Raw genomic sequence first — 17,849 nt, 5'->3', positions numbered from 1 at the left:
CAACACTAGGGTACATATAGGGCTTGGTGCTCTTGATTAAATGCTAATCGCATACCTTCATACTTGATAAAATCTAATGAAATGCCACAATCCCATTGATCCTGAATTCCTGAAAACTGTTAAGTCTGTTGAATTTTGAATAGGATATTGTTAAGTTATGGTATGTTCTATGCTTATAACAGTTTACTTCTTTTCCTTATTATATTCCAAAGATTAGCAATCACACGTACATAAAGTAAAGTGCAGATAGAACATTAAACGATCGACAGAAAACAAGCCAAGACAAGAGACACAAGATGTGGCGGCTAGCCAGGGACAAACCCCACAATGTGTGGGGAAACCCTTTGATCAAATCTTCTTTTATCTTCAATAATTCAACAGAGAGAAATAGTACAATAAATCTGATTCATATCAGCAGTATCAAACCCTAGATCAATAGCATCAGCATTAGCGGCTTCATTATCAAACTAGGGCAGACGATATCTTGCAAACCGTTCGTCGGATTGACTTCATTCCACCACCAAAAGTTGCGGCTTTCAGAGGAGGTTCAGATGAACCTACAGTGCAGTTCCAAAGAGGAGATCTTCTAGGCCACGCAGGTCAATCTTTACTTCTGCAGTTGCAGCTTCAGTTTCAGCAGTTTCCGGCTTCAAACTAGGGCAGTCGATATCTTGCAAACCGTTCATCGGATTGACTTCATTCCACCACCAAAAGTTGCGGCTTTCAGAGGAGGTTCAGATGAACCTACAGTGCAGTTCCAAAGAGGAGATCTTCTAGGCAATGCAAGTCAATCTTTACTTCTGCAGTTGCAGCTTCAGTTTCAGCAGTTTCCGGCTTCAAACTAGGGCAGTCGATATCTTGCAAACCGTTCATCGGATTGACTTCATTCCACCACCAAAAGTTGCGGCTTTCAGAGGAGGTTCAGATGAACCTACAGCGCAGTTCCAAAGAGGAGATCTTCTCTGCAGTTGCAGCTTCAAATTCAACAGCTTCCAGCTTCACATGTGTGAGAGAGAGACCCATTTCAGCGCAGTAGAGAAGAGACTCATTTCTGCGTAGTAGAGAGAGAGAGAGAGATGTGATGAGATGAGTGAGTCCAAATGAGGAAAAGTCCTCTTATATTTATACACAACGTTGGTGGGTGAATAGATGCGACTGTTGGGCTTCTGAGCCTACATGAGTTGTAGGTCGGCTTTATAATAATTCCATAATCAAAATAAATTCATATCTCCAAGAATACTTATCGGAATCGGATGATCTTTATATCAATCCTACACCTCTCGACGAGAGGAATCTAATAAAAATATTATCAGCCATGAATAAGATGACCCACATGAATTTTTGCCCTGGTTGCCAATTTTAACACTCCCTCTCAACCATGGAGAACTTCATCTACAATCTGTCTATCGGTCGTTACTATTCATCCATCAAATGTACTGCCCTGTACAACCTGACCCTTGCCCTGCTCTGCTCCTATTCTACCTGTTCTGCTTTGTCTTGTTCTACCCTGCACTGATCTGTACTGTTTAGCTCTGTTCTGCTCTGCTCTTGCATTGTTCTGTTCTGCTCTGCTTTTGTCCGAATTATGAAGAAGAAGAAATGATCGAGGATGTATCATACTGACTCAAAGTCAGTCTCAGAGTATGTACCACTGGTCCCAGACCAGTCTCAACTAACCCGAAGTCAGCGTCATAGTGAGTACAACTCCATTGGTCCTAGACCAGTATCATCCTCCACTGACTCAAAGTCAGTCTCAGAGTGCATACCACTGGTCCCAGACCAGTCTCAGCCGACCCGAAGTCAGCTTCATAGTAAGCACCACTCCTACCACTGGTCCCAGACCAGTATCGCAGTCTCAGAGAGTGTACCACTGGTCCCAGACCAGTCTCAACCGACCCGAAGTCAGCGTCATAGTATGTACCACTCTCACTGGTCCCAAACCAGTACTGCACTGACACGAAGTCAGTCTCGGAGTATGTACCACTGGTCCCAGACCAATCTCAACCGACCCGAAGTCAGCGTCATAGTATGGTACAACTCCTACCACTGGTCCCAGACCAGTATCACAGTCTCAGAGAGTGTACCACTAGTCCCAGACCAATCTCAACCGACCCGAAGTCAACGTCATAGTATGTACCACTCTCACTGGTCCCAAACCAATACTGCACTGACACGAAGTCAGTCTCGGAGTATGTACCACTGGTCCCAGACCAGTCTCAACCAACCCGAAGTCAGCGTCATAGTATGGTACAACTCCTACCACTGGTCCCATACTAGTATCATTGATCCCAGATCAATGGAGGTCATCCTAGCGTAGGGAGTACGGTAGATACAACGATGCGTCCATCGGTACTACTATGGTCCCTAACTTCATTTCCCTGCTCATTGATCAGATGAGAGGTACTTCCCATGAGTCCCAGACTGCATGGGTAGGATGCCTCGACAGGAGAACTAATCAATCCTGTCCTTAGAGGAGAACACATCAATCCTGCTACAATCGCCGTGGAGAACACATCAATCCAGGCCTCACAGGAGAACTAATCATCTTGCTACACAGGAGAGCGAATCATCCTGTTCCACAAGAGAGCGAATCATCTTGTCCCACAAGAGAGCGAATCATCTTGTTCCAGTGTGCACCACCAGGGGAGGGTGAGTCAGCCTGTGGTCATATGTTGCTCCAGTAGGAACCGCAAGCCCTCAGAGCTCCCAGAGCTCAATGTATGCAACATGCAGGACCCTTGTACAAGGGTTTCTTGCCGACTGCAAGTCGTTTGGGAAAATCACAGATTAGATCTTTCCTCGGGGCTTTGACAAGGTGTATCAACCTGTACATCATCTTAATGTGATGGAGCTTCCTTGCTCATCGACTTACCATATCCCAGATGATGTCTATTTGCTGGAGCAATTGACGAATACGGGATTCCTCAATAATCGAATCCCACCTCTGGTTGTTACAGAGAATCACAGTGGTATCCAATGTAAATCCAAACAGCTCACTGAAGAGCTTTCGCAACCAGACTGCCTCACACGAGGTTATGCTAGCAACAATATATCCTGCTTCGGCGGTGCTCAAAGCCACCGACTTCTGCTTCCTGCTCATCCAGGATATCGAAGTAGATCCCAAGGTGAAACAGTACCCGGAAGTGCTCTTACGGTCCACCACACTGCCTACCCAATCAACATCAGTATATCCAAGTAGTCTCACATCTCCGGCAGTGTATCTTAATCCATGAGAGATTGTGTCCTAAAGACATCTCAAAAGATTCCTGGCATCAATCCAGTGAGGCTCAACCAAATATGAGCTCACAATGCTAACTGCAAAACATATGTTCGGACGAAGGTTCACCAAGAACATCAATGCGAATGAGTTTTAGAAACTCAGAGGCATTTCCCAAGTCTGGTCCGACATCACTACCATATAACTTCTAAAAGTTAAGATCCTCGAGGTAGTCACAGGCTTGCAGTCCATCATACTGAATCTTTCCAATATATTTACCACATATTTTCCTTGAGATAGGAAAATTTCCCTTGGCATCTGCCACACTTCAAGTCCTTGGTCCTTCATTTCAAATTCAAAAGCCATCTCCCTCTTACATTAGTGAATGAGAGGGTTTGCACCCGTTAGAAAGAGGTCATCCAAATACAACACCAGTATGAGAGGCTTGTCATCTTCAACCTTAAAGTAAAGGTTAGGATCAACTTCACTCCTAGTGAATCCCAGCTTCATCAAGTAGCTATCGATCCTCTCATACCATGCTCGGGGTGCTTGCTTCAGCCCATAGAGAGCCTTCTTCAACCCATAGAGAGCCTTCTTCAACCTGCATACATGAGATTTTCAATCATAAATCTCAAATCCTTCAGATTGGTCCACAATGCACATAGACCTCTTCTTTGATAGAACCATGCAAGAACGCGGTCTTAACATCCATCTGATGTAGGTTCCATCCTTGTGAAGCCACAAGGTCTATGATCAAGCAGATGGTCGTATATCTGGCAACAGGTGCAAATATCATAGTCTATACCTCCCTTCCGGGATAAACCACGAGCAACAAAATGAACCTTATACTTTTCCATACTTCCATTTGCTGCATGCTTTATCTTGTAAAGCCATTTTGAAGTAACAATTGTCTTGTCCAGGGTCTGGGAACTACTTCCCAGACATCATTCTCCATAATAGACTCATATTCTATGGTCATAGCATCCTTCCATAGTTAATGCTTGATGACATATAAGAATGATGAAGGTTCATTTTGTATGATCGTGCTCATGATGATCAAGTATCCCTGATACCTGTTAAGTTTCTTACTTTGATGGAAGGTTCCTCAGGGTGCAGCATGTCCTTCAGCATCATCAAGTATCCCCCTAAGCCATGAAGGCCTCTTCCTAGAAGAGGAAGGCTCATGTGGATGAGGATCAATCGGATCCATGGGTTCTTCTACATCAGGCATTGATTCATCATCCTTTTCTTTCGGTTCCCTGGTGTCGGCTTCTTGAGAGCTACTCAAAGTCAGCAGATTGTCCACCTTGCTGAGAGCCATATCTTTGTCAAAGGTGACATCATGACTAATCACGACTTCCCTTTGACCGATGGTGAACATTTCTTCAGGAGTTTAGGAACCCAATGCTTGATGAGGGCATCGATTTTGTACATATATGGCGGTGATTGTAGTTTCAGCCCATAGAAACTTTGGAAGTCTTTGATCATGTAGCATGGCCCGGACAGCTTCCATCATCGTGTGGTTCTTCCTTCCCACCACACCATTCTGCTCAGGAGTATGTGGTGTAGTAGTCTCCCTCTTAATACCAACCTCAGGTATGCCTGAGTAAACCAATTGTAATATATCGGAGGTCTTGCTTTGGCTTGAGGGGAATGGTCCCCTTTTGAGCTTTCCTTTGGCACATCCCGGACATACACCTTCTTTCTCTACTTGGAATTCGGGCATCCCTGTTACCATCTGTCTTACATCGGGTAGAGCTTTGTAATGAAGGTGGGCAAACCTCCGATGCCAAAGTTCTGACTAAAGAGTTGTGTCACAAGACATGACACCTAGCGGACTTCCATCGACCTGATATAATGAATCAACACTAAACCCAAGAGTAAAGGCATCTTTAACATTATTTTTCCATATACATACCTTGCCATTGTTGAAGGTTACCTTGTAGCCTCTGTCTTCCATTGCCAAGATGGACACTAGGTTCCTTTTGAGGTCAGGTGCATTTAATACATCCTAGAGTTTCTAGCCTTCTTGAATGCTTGTCCTCTTCTTTGATTCCCAGCTCTCCTCTTACCTTTGCTATTGAATTTGTCATTCCTTTGATTGCCATCAGAGGGATTTCGAGTTGCACCACTGCATAATGTACCATGCTTCTCTAATCATGATTATCATCATGCTGCCCATGTCCATGATTTTATCCATCATAATGCTCCTCAAACTAGTGTGCATCATCATCATGCTATCCTATATGTCCATGATCTCATGTTGCCCTTTATGTCCATGATCTCATTCATCATGATGCTCATGATCTCATACATAGTGACTTGCTTTATCGCAAATGTAACATTGTCATTTTCTTCTAGCCTTAGGTCCAGCCTTTCCTTTTGATTTAGTCCCGGAATTATTTCTTTTCTTTGCATGAGAAGAAAAGGCAGCAGGAGGACCTTTAGGCATGGGCATTTCTTGCACTTCTTCCCTTGTTTCTTCTTGAATGCATCTAGCCATTAATTCCTCGAAACCAGGAATTACATTATAGTTCAAAAGAGTAGTCCTGAACACATACCATTCAAATGGCAATCCTCCAAGAGTTGTGAGTGCCATTTCTCTGTCAGTAATAGTTTCCCCAATAGATAGGAGATCGTTCTTGATCTCGGTGATTCTTAAGAAGTATGCTTGCATACTTTCATCTTTACCCTTCTTGATTTCCCTCAGCTTATTTCTAAGAAACAAAACTTGATTTGCATCATTAACTTTAAATAAACTCACCAGTCTATCGTAGATTTCCTTGGAGGTGTCCAGTTCAGAGATGTAGGCCACCAAGTGCTTGTCGATAGAGTCCCGGATGATCTTCTATTGTTTTGACTTCTCCATTTTTTCATTTGTTCCAGGCAGTAACGGATGCATTTGATGGAGACTCAACAATATTGCCTCTCACATGATCCAACACTCCTTGATTCTCAAGGGTTAGATCGATAGACATCTTCCATCCGTGATAGTCAGCTTTCTCACGGAGCTTGTCTTCAGCAGGAAAGAGTGTTGAGGACCCCATAGTTCTTTTAGGATAGCCTTGCCAATATTCTCTTCGATGATTGCTCTTGCTCTTGCTCAGGCTTTGTCTTCACCTCAACTCTGATACCATGTTAAGTTATGGTATGTTCTATGCTTATAACAGTTTACTTCTTTTCCTTATTATATTCCAAAGATTAGCAATCACACGTACATAAAGTAAAGTGCAGATAGAACATTAAACGATCGACAGAAAACAAGCCAAGACAAGAGACACAAGATGTGGCGGCTAGCCAGGGACAAACCCCACAATGTGTGGGGAAACCCTTTGATCAAATCTTATTTTATCTTTAATAATTCAGCAGAGAGAAATAGTACAATAAATCTGATTCATATTAGCAGTAGCAAACCCTAGATCAATAGCATCAGCATTAGCGGCTTCATTATCAAACTAGGGCAGACGATATCTTGCAAACCGTTCGTCGGATTGACTTCATTCCACCACCAAAAGTTGCGGCTTTCAGAGGAGGTTCAGATGAACCTACAACGCAGTTCCAAAGAGGAGATCTTCTAGGACACGCAAGTCAATCTTTACTTCTGCAGTTGCAGCTTCAGTTTCGGCAGTTTCCGGCTTCAAACTAGGGCAGTCGATATCTTGCAAACCGTTCATCGGATTGACTTCATTCCACCACCAAAATTTGCGGCTTTCAGAGGAGGTTCAGATGAACCTATAATGCAGTTCCAAAGAGGAGATCTTCTAGGCCACGCAAGTCAATCTTTACTTCTGCAGTTGCAGCTTCAGTTTCAGCAGTTTCCGGCTTCAAACTAGGGCAGTCGATATCTTGCAAACCGTTCATCGGATTGACTTCATTCCACCACCAAAAATTGCGGCTTTCAGAGGAGGTTCAGATGAACCTACAGCGCAGTTCCAAAGAGGAGATCTTCTAGGCCACGCAAGTCAATCTTTACTTCTACAGTTGCAGCTTCAAATTCAACAGCTTCCGGCTTCACATGTGTGAGAGAGAGACCCATTTCAGCGCAGTAGAGAAGAGACTCATTTCTGCGTAGTAGAGAGAGAGAGAGAGAGAGATGTGATGAGATGAGTGAGTCCAAATGAGGAAAAGTCCTCTTATATTTATACACAACGTTGGTGGGTGAATAGATGCGACTGTTGGGCTTCTGAGCCTACATGAGTTGTAGGTCGGCTTGATAATAATTCCATAATCAAAATAAATTCATATCTCCATGAATACTTATCGGAATCGGATGATCTTTATATCAATCCTACACCTCTCGACGAGAGGAATCTAATAAAAATATTATCAGCCATGAATAAGATGACCCACATGATGTTTTGCCCTGGTTGCCAATTTTAACAGATATGAAATTCTATTTTCTCCATATGAAGTCCAATGAGGTTGGAACCACTCTCAAACATCCTCAGTCATTTCATGGTAATGTTAAAAATTTAAGTAAAATGATGAAAATGAAAAATAAAGGAGAATGTCACTTTTACTTTAAGAATTTAACATTACCATGAGGGAGTATCTGCTATATTTATATTTTTTTATATTTTTTTTGCCTTCATTCCTCACCCTAACCCAAGGTGGACCCACCCCCAATATGCAAACTCACCTACAATACCAAAAAAAAAAGAAAAAAAAAATCGATTTTCTAAAATGCGCGGCGCTTTTTTCGGAAGCATGTACGGAACCGTACGCTTCGCCCTCCAAAGCGTCGTACGAAGCGCCGCTCTTCGTACGGCCGAAGCGTCGTACGAAGCGCCGCTCTTCGTACGGCCAAAGTGTCGTACGAAGCGCACTTTGGAGATTCGAAAGCGCGCTTCAGAGGGACGCTTCCGGAATTTCCAAGAAGCGTCCAAAACAGGCAGAACCGCGTTTCTGAATTTTGGAGTCGCGCTTCCGGGAGCGCTTCCTGTATGAATCCGTACAGGACGCGCTTCGGGCATTAGATCCGTGGGGGGGGGGACGTTTCCTGCAACATTGGTGTGCCCTAGCCACAGTCCGACAGCAAAGAACTAGCCTTGACACACTTACTATCCTTGACAAAATTTTACAGTGTCTCAACGAAATAAGAGTCTTGTTTAATTACAATCAAACCTTCATTTTTTTTCTCTACATAGTGACCTGCAACAGGATGGTTTTTAAAAGAATTTCAAGTGACGTCTTCAGACACTGGCCTGAACTTACTCTCCTTTACTAGTTAATGATTGTTGATGTTCCGAGGGAGGATTTCAAGCCTAAACCACAGATCTGAATTGTAATAGTGTAGTTGTAGCTTTGCTCCAATGGATCTGCAATCTAACCGAACCACAAGACAAAACAACTATCCTATCCAGTGCCTCGTTCTCCTGGAGCACGAGTCCTGTACTCTGAACAATCCCAATAATCATCAAGAGCAAGCTTAAGACAAAACCTTATCCTTCTTGTTGATCCTGTGAAATTTCAGAAAATATTATCAAGAAGTTCTTCGCTCTCCTTTTGCAAGGCACCCTGCAATTAGACCAAACCTCCAAGAGACCAAAAACACACCTTAACCCTCTGTTGATACTTGCGTTACAGCTCCTCAGGTGTGGACGAAAATTCAGAGCTATTATTACTTAATCATCCGTTGAAGTCCATACAGAAATAGGTGAGGTAGGGTCACCTTTTTTATAGACCTAGGATGATCGTTGAAGAACATAGAAGGGGCTCCAATAATAAACGTTGGAGGCCTTAAAAATTGGAACACAATTTCCTAATAAAACACTATTAAATTGATACATCAAACCTTAAGTAAGGATGTCGTTGTGAAAATTTCTAAACTGAAATTCTACTGCAGCAACTAATTTACTTCACCTACTTATTATATACAATAAGTTATTTACGAAATCCCTTCAGCAAATATTAAAATAAATTCTACTGCAGTTATCACACAATTACCCAGGGAAAAATACATGCACAAGAACCAATCACATCAACACAGTTGTTTTTAGACAATTGTCCCCGGAAAAACCCAATGCGGGAAAACCGGTGCAGCAAATGAGGGCTTTATTAATCTTCAGCAATAATTGCTTTTACAAGGAATGATTTTATAGAGAAACTGAAAGACAACACCTGAGAGTTTCCCTTTGACACTTTCTGACACTTTGGAGACCCTGCTCCCACTCCTACGTCACCTATGCGTCACTCTGCGTGGCTCAACATGGCTCTGAGTGGCTCTGCGTCCCTATGCGTGAGGGCTACATCTCTCCTCTGGACTGCATCTCTCTCTACGTTGTCTCCCACTGTCTCTGCGTCACCTCTTCCTTAGTCACTGCCTGTGGTTGATGCCCTCCTCTTCCTCCACCCTGCAACTCTCCCTCTGAAATCTATCACCTTCTCTTGAGAATCAATTTTCCTTGAGATACTGAGTATCTATTGGTTTGCCTCCAAATGATCCTCAAGTCTTCTCTTATACTTTTCCTGTTGATGTATCAACGGCCGAGATTAAGTCTCTAATCAACGGCTAAGATTAAAACAGACTTGATCCTCGTCTCTTAGAAGCTTCTCACCCTTATCTTTATTAATACCCATTAATATTTTTATTTTCCTAAGTTTAGACTTAGGAGCCCATTAAAAATATTAATTATTTTAATAACTCCTCATCCGGGTGGAATTTCTCAAAACGATTTCTGGGTCTTGGAGATTTATTGTGCCTTAGCCTCTCCTCCAAATTTCGAAGCTAGAACGCATCCGATGCTACCAAAAATCAATAGTCATTGGTCTTATGGAGAGGAGATAGTAGTTGTTACGGTAGGAGTCATACTTTTTATGAGACAAAACTAATTTACTATGCTTCTTAAGATGATGCTTTTAGTAAACTTAATTAATTACCCTTAATAACCATATTTAATATTTGTGATTTAAGGATTATGCTTAGAAATATTTTTTAATTTCACTAGAATTTGAAGTCAATGATTGGCTTGGTGCATATGGTCCTGCACAAGTGTGAAGTCAATGATTGGTTTACTACCTTTGGATCTTGAAGTTATTGAACTTATACGTGGTGAGATTACGGTGAGAATCCTTGTCATATATTGCCAACCGTTGGTGAATAAGGTGTCATGTCTCTACCCCCTGGGGTTTTAGCCCACAAAACTGGGTCTTCAACTTCAACCTCAATTTTCTCTCAAACCAGGAGGAACCACGAGGCGTACCATATATCAACGGAAACATCTCATCGAGGAGAATCTATCTAGAAGGATCTTGACACAAGATTCCATGAATTTCCATGTCAAATTTGCCATGGAAGATCGGGGTAGCTCCTAGTGCTGCTTGGGTTGACATCAATGACAACCACCTACCAACAACCTATGCTTGGTCCTTGCTGACAGAAATCTTTTATAATGACTAGAGATCATTGAGATCAATGAATACTTCAGATAAAAATTTACTGTGGGTGATGATACCTACCGCTTATTAATTTCACTAGACTTCTTGTAGGTCTGCATTCCCATGACAAATCCATCACTGTGGATCTTCAACACTTCAACCGTAGCATTTGTTCCAGTAGCCATAACAGAATTACGAGGTTCATGAAACTTACTTCAAACTAAGATATCAACCCAGTGCATTCCAGAATTCACAAAGAATGACTTTGCTAGCATGTCTTCAGACATAAAACTTTTCAAACTTCCTTGGGCTACTTTAAGGTGACATTAGTTCGACTTCTCAATAAATTTAAGAACTGGGCTCTTCCAATAATTGTAACAGTTGTCCTTGTTTAAAAGCTTACAAAGCAAGAACACCTTCGCTGCCTTCTGAGATTTTTTTCTCTCTCAGATCTTTTCGGCCTATACCAAATAACCTTGGTTCACAAAAATCTGAGAAGTAATCTTTCTTTTGCAATGGACATTAGCAACTTCTATCTGGACTTTTGAAGCAATTTAGACTTGTTTGTAAAGCATAACATCAAGAGAGGCAGATCAAGCTTTCTAGCTCTGAGATCTTCTGCAAAAACAATTGAGGTCTTGATCATTGATCCCAAATCATAACAGTGTAGGCTTTAGCACAATGTAACAACCAAATTTATTCAATGGACACAGCTCCTGAGGTTCAGTCAACTTTTGCAATAGTTTAGATCCTCGGTCTGAGATTTCCTGAGATCTAATTCGATTTTTGTGGCCTAGTTCCGAAGCTTTTTGGCCTCCTGATGACTCTCGGATTCCCTGAGATATCTCGGCTCCTGTAACATGTCTGAGGCTTGGATAGGAGTTTGGTCTGAGGTTTGAAGCTCTTCAACATAGTTCAGCCTTCTCATAAATGCAAGACTGAATCACGGTTTTCTTCCAGCAATAAACAAGATGAAAATTTTCACCATTAAACTAGGCAACCCTTTATCAAAGAATTGGATTTTTGTGGCTTGGACTAGGGTTTCTTGCAGACTAGCATTCCTTTCATAACAGATCAAGCCCTGGAGATGACTTCTTTTTCAAGAATTTTCTTCCACCATAGCTCTGAAACCATGTTGATTTTTTCAATAGTCCTCTAAACTGATAATTGTTTCTTATGATTTCCCTTAGATTGATCTTTTCTTACATTTGTCATTCATCATAAAACAATTACACAGAGAACTTCAACAGTAAAACAAAAATGCTAGAGGATCATAAAGAGACAGCCACTCAAGAACACAAGAGTTTACCCTGGGAAAACCAACATGGGGAAGAACCCAGCAACCTTTTCCTTAGAGAAATCATCAAGTCCAACACACATAAATCAGTCAAATACAAGGTCAAACATACCAACCATATATCTAGGTCAAACCTGGTCCAACTCCATCCTAGTCAAGTCAAATGGCTGCCCAAAAACTTCAGTCGGGTCTGCTCTGCTAGGACATAATATCGGTCTCCCTTTTCATCCTTAAAACTCGGTACTGCAACCTTCTGATCACCTCAGAAACTTGTCCTTCAGAATTTCGGTCTATCAAAGAGATGATAACTTCAGTCTGCCTCAGAATGATATGCCTCAGTTCGATCTGCCACAGAGATGATAATTTCGGTCTTCACTTTGAATGGTCTGCCTCGGGAATTTCAGTCCACAAACTTTGCCTCGGCAACATCACAGAAAACTTGCCCTATTTCAACAGATAGCCTTTTCGCTGCCTCAGAATGGGCCTCTTCACTACCTCAGAATATGCCTCTCCATTGCCTCAGACAGATCCAAATTGCTTACCAAGAAGGGAGGTCAAATGCCTTATATTTATAGTCTTTAGCTGGGCCGAATGGGTGCCTCTTAGGTTGGGGCCGACTTGACTAGGAGGAGGCTGAGTTAGTTTCTTTTGGAGCCAAAAATTCTCTTTTCAAAAATTCAAATTTCTTCCTTTAAAAGGAGCATGAAGAACATGCTTTATAATTTTTCTGTTTGACACAAGCATGAAGAACATGCTTCATAAATACATTAGGAGTAAAAATATTAATTATGAGGACCGACCATAGCTACCAAATTCAATATTGTGGACTCTAAGGGCATGAGCCCTCTCATCCCATCTGGACCCATCGGGCAAGCTTGCAAGGCAAGGCCGAGTGACATGTATGAATGGATGTATGGGTTTACAATTAATGGTGATTAAGTTTAAATAGAAATATAAATTATAGATATAGCAGATGCACACATACATACATCGTCCATGGCAATGTATGCTTTTGTGCATTAATACACCAACTTTGTGTGCATGCATTAAAGATTATTCATTCACATGTGTGCACCGTGTGTGTGTGTGTATTAGGATACATATATATATTACATGCATGTAAAGGAAACTGTGTATAAATTTAGCACATGCAATCATAGATATAGAGTAATCCAAGTCACTCAAAAAAGGCATGCAGTTGCCTGCTTCTACTTGAAGATTACCAAGATTGAAAATAAACCCCCAGCTTCTTATGATTAGAGATGAGAAAATATTCACAATCATTTCATCCTCAAAGTGTACTAGTAGTAAGAGAAACCATTTTATGTTTATGTTTGATCTAGAAAAGTAGGGAAGAAACGAGGCAATATTAGGTAAGTAGCAACTGTACATGCAGTGTATAAGAAAACATCTTGATGACATTCCAATTGATGTGATGGTCAAGAATTATTGACTAAGTGGAATTAGTGGAAAAGAAGCCTAATATGGACTATAAATCACCTACTTCCATTATATACTTATAAAATCTTCTGATTCTCTGAACTATTACATGACTGAGCTAGAAAACAATTTAATAGTTATCATAGCAGTAACAGAAAATTGCTCACCTTAATTTCTTCAGCCATTCTTTCATTGCTGGTATTTTGAACACCCCGTTTAACTGCAATTTTGGCAATCGCACTTCTTTCCCACAGCTTCACCATAGCAGCAGCCAAACCCTGGTGATTCTTGTTTCTCCCTTTTCAGAAAGATGAGCAAATTTGCATGAGATACAAATTGAAACACATCAAGGACACACAAAATGGTCCGAATCTGGAGCATTAATATTAATTTTTAAACAACAAATGGCCAAATCACAAATTACCTAATGCAAAGTGAGGAGGTATTGTTCTTGCAAGCTTTCGCAGTTTGGTCATTTCCTGATTACCCAATGTTGGTCTCATACCATAAGGAAGAAGTCTAAAAGGCTGCTTGTAGCCAGGAACTACAGCTGGCAATAAATCTGCATCTACAGGTAAAGGTCCATAACCTGACCAATAAGTAAAACGTGGACCCAATCCATCCAATATTTTGTCTATTTCATTTTCATAGTCTGCCTCGCCAATTGGCTGAACAGGCTGTTTTTTATCAATGCTGTCTCTGCCAAGATGAGAACTGGATACATGATCATCATTGACCATATCAGCTGCCTTATCTCTGATTAATGTACCATCTGTGTTGCTTCCATCAACTCCACCAATTGGCTTGTTTACAGAAACAGTTTTGGCCTCAGATAGCATGCATCTCCCATGATCCAAAGCAGCCCCTTGATTGTTTTCAGATTGCAGTCTTGCAGATTTTACAGAAGGTGGTTCATAGTTCAATCCTCTGTATAGAACAACAGAACCCCCTGACCTCCAAATCACCAATCCTCCAGTTCTCCTCTGAGCAGCAGACAATGTAAGAGACCAGTGATGATGGTTGTTGTGAATTAAAAGCTAAAAGAAGTCAATTTAAAAGTGGGAAAAACAAATGCCAAAACTTACTCCAGTTGTATTACATTTTACTAACATTGCCATGAATTCCATTTACAGTGCACATGGTATTGTCTGATGACTAAAATGTGACTTAACCACTTTGCAGTCCATTATTTTACATTTCGCTAGGTCGGTCTAATTATTTCATACTTGAGGTACCAAAATAAGAACGAGATTATAAAATCATCTTAAATCAGCAATCAGCAATGTTCAACTCGCAAAGGTCCAGACATCATATTTGCACAAATCAATCATGATAAAGAAGATTGCATACAACCAGGCATTTGCAAAATTGCTCTAGTCCATTGTGTTATGGATGAACTGTTAGTACCAAAAAAATTTAGAACAAGCAAATGTACAGAAATCAAACCATGTTTGTACTATGTACTTGTAGTGCAAGGAAGTTCACAGAGAGAATACACTCCCTTTTAAGATCAAAAGTTTGTCCTCATCTGATGTTGACCAACTTTTTTAGATGGAAAAATATTTCTCAATCCAAATTTTGGGGTGAAAATTGTAGATACCAGATACTGGGTAGAGGTCAAAACTTTGTTGATAGTAGATACCATTCATAATATGAATAGCTAAGATACCCTGTAACTGGACTGCATTCAAATGTAAGACAACCGCCAAACTTAAAAGCTTGAAAATGCTTGAAAGTTGAAAGCATCAATCAAGATTCATCGTGCATTCATACAAGGATGCAATTTATCACCCAATGACCAAATTGCATCACCTGTTCTCAACTCATGACTGTTAAGATGTGGGAAATGATATAATTGTTATTCATATAACATTGTTCATAACTTTAGGAACCATCAGAGCTCTAAGAGCCAACTTGTCATTATTTTTTGGCATGATGAAGCCAATATTACAGTATAACAAGTAGAAACAAGAGAGAAACCTTAACTCACTATACATTACTTGGATTGTCATCTCAAGAGCATACAAGTACACATATTTATACACCCCAAGAGACTTTGAACTCTTCACCAATTTACCAATTTCCACAGGATTCATTCATGCCAAATGTACTCTACTTGGCATATTCCCTTGCAACTAATTATGACACATTCTCTTACACCTTATGATACAGTCCATTCATATGTGAAACACAAAATGGGTTCCTCTTTTTCTTTTTCTCTCGTAGTCACTCACAAGACCCACCTAGGCTCCACCTTAAAATATTTAATACCAAGATTCCTAGGACACACAACTAAGACAATAAACAATTTAATGTGTTTGATGTTAGAATATAAGAATACATGTGTAATAAAGTCACCTTAGCGACTGTAAGGTTTTTGGTTATTGTTAGCTTTTAGGGTTTTGAACAAATATCACCTCTCTAACTCCATATAAGAGAGGTGAATCCCATTAGAACTCACTCAAGGATTCTTGTAATATCATAGTGTTATTGTGCTTACTTATGTGACTAACCCTATCTAGGGTTTCGGAATTCCGTGATCTAGCTAATTTCGTGAAATGGTATCAGAGCAAGGAGATCATGATGTCCAGATTGTGATGTCAAGACTTGAGATAGAGGGCCAATATTTGCATGCAACCATCAATAAGAGAAAATAGCAGCCATTGCATATCAAATTGAAAAGGAATTAAAGGGAGCCGCCACCACCACTTATCAATCGAGGGAGCCGGATAGCTGCCACCATGCTTCAAGTTGAGAGAGTTGATGCTAGACATCAAGTTTGAATAGTATAAGCCGTTGTTGTAGTTGCCTAGCTGCCATTCTAAGAGCCCAAAGCTCATGATCATTCCAAGTCACCACCATATAGTGCTGCCATTGGCAAACAATGTCGTCGCCATCATTTGTAACCTAAGCTCTATCTACCAAATCAGTTGATTGAACAAGCAACCTGCAATATTGTGTGAAGGTTTGACTTAAGGAAAAGTGTTGAAAGACACAAAGCAAAGAGGAGTTTTATTAAGTCGTCGGTCTAGAGAATAAGAGATTCGAAATCATTTTCCATTCATCTTTTAGTTGGCATCCCCTAAGTGGGCAAGAGCTTATAAAAATATACTGCTAGATAAAAATCCTATTATATATGGGCTGAAGTTTGAGGGTACAAATGCTAATAATCCAATAAATGGCAAAGGGAAGAACTCTAACAATGCAATTAGTCCCGATGCAAGTTCTAATTTTGAAGAAGGTTTTAGTCAAATATTTACAATGATGGCTTGCACAGCTCATGCCCATGTGGTTGTCAAAGGAGGTGTACCCATCATTGAAGATCCACTAAACAATGACAATGATGATATCTCCACTAAAGAAAAATAGACTTCCGCATTTTAAGAAGTCCACACTTTGAAGATAGTGAGTAATGTGAGGGAGCATAAATAGTTGTTCAATAGTGGGTCTCCCCGGTATGTAATCCCAATTAGACCTCACACCGTTTGGGAAAGGAGCCCCATCTGGAATAAAGGCCTGACTGCCATTTATACTTAGAGATTTGCCTTGACTGCAATTAACAAATAAGAGAGCACACATATACTTTGAGATAAGCAAGTTAGCCCAGTGAAGCATACAATTGTAATTTATATAAGGTACTTCCATGGACAGGATGTGAAAATTCCTGAATCTAACACATCAGAAACCCCTACTGTAATTATTGGTTTACAATCTCCTACTTGTTCTTTACATTAACAAGTTATTTAATTGCATAAACATCGAAGTAAACACTATTGCAGCCTTCACAAATATACAGATCATGCACTGAAATAAACTGAAACAATAACACAAGGGACACCATTATTTTTTAAATTTGGACAATTGTCCCCGAAAAAACCCAATTCAAGAAAACCGGTGCAACATATAGAGGGTTTGTATTATTAAGCAGATTTCGTGAATACAACTAGGGTGCCAGAAATGGCTCACCCAACAGAGAATATCCTTGGCAATAGTACCTCTATCTGGAGACAGATATTCCAGCAAATCAGTAAGCGGATGATCAAACCCCACAGCGACTCTGGCTGTTCCCTATGTTGGACAGCGAAAGCTGCTCCAAGCACTGCTCTGGAACTGTGTCACCCTCTCTCGGCTCAAAATCTGTTGATCTGCTCCCAATCTGCCCCATAGAATCTCCCCAGCGTTGCCTCTGAGGCCCAGCGTCAACCTCTACGGCTTCTAGGTCACCTGCGTTAGCCTTCTGCGTCCTCTATGTCAGCGCTTCGGCCTCCGCGTTAGCCCTTCTAAGGCCTGCGTTGTCTCTACCAGCACTGCGCTACCTCTCTGCTATGTATTCTTCAACCTCGGATGAAAATCCTTTGCTGAACTACCCCTCACTAGAACTCTGATCACTAACTCGATTTCCTCAGCAAACCTCGCCCCAGAAAATCGAATTCTTTGATCACTTGGTGTATCTCTCCAATTGACCCTCAAGCCTCATCCTATACTTTTCCTGTTGACGAATCAACGGTCGAGATTAAG

The 17,849-nt window shown here is 40.9% G+C and overlaps 1 protein-coding gene across 1 annotated transcript in view; it reads right to left on the bottom strand.

Moving 5' to 3' along the window:
* The window catches only part of LOC149185783 (CRM-domain containing factor CFM3, chloroplastic/mitochondrial-like), a 204,974-nt gene that overhangs the window by 143,434 nt on the left and 43,691 nt on the right, over positions 1-17,849 (bottom strand). Inside the window, exons 2-3 of the mRNA XM_089410797.1 lie at positions 13,756-14,314; positions 13,499-13,629 (exon numbers count right to left, since the gene is read on the bottom strand). Coding sequence (XP_089266923.1) covers positions 13,499-13,629; positions 13,756-14,314 — 690 coding nt within the window. The remainder of the gene's footprint in view (positions 1-13,498; positions 13,630-13,755; positions 14,315-17,849) is intronic.

The sequence above is a fragment of the Pinus tabuliformis genome, chromosome 3_1 (assembly GCF_031772625.1).
Source record: "Pinus tabuliformis cultivar Carrire ecotype Pingquan chromosome 3_1, CPIR1, whole genome shotgun sequence".
Taxonomy (NCBI): Eukaryota; Viridiplantae; Streptophyta; class Pinopsida; order Pinales; family Pinaceae; genus Pinus; species Pinus tabuliformis.
Note: the sequence above shows the minus strand (reverse complement) of the source record. Positions and strands in the feature narration are given on the sequence as shown.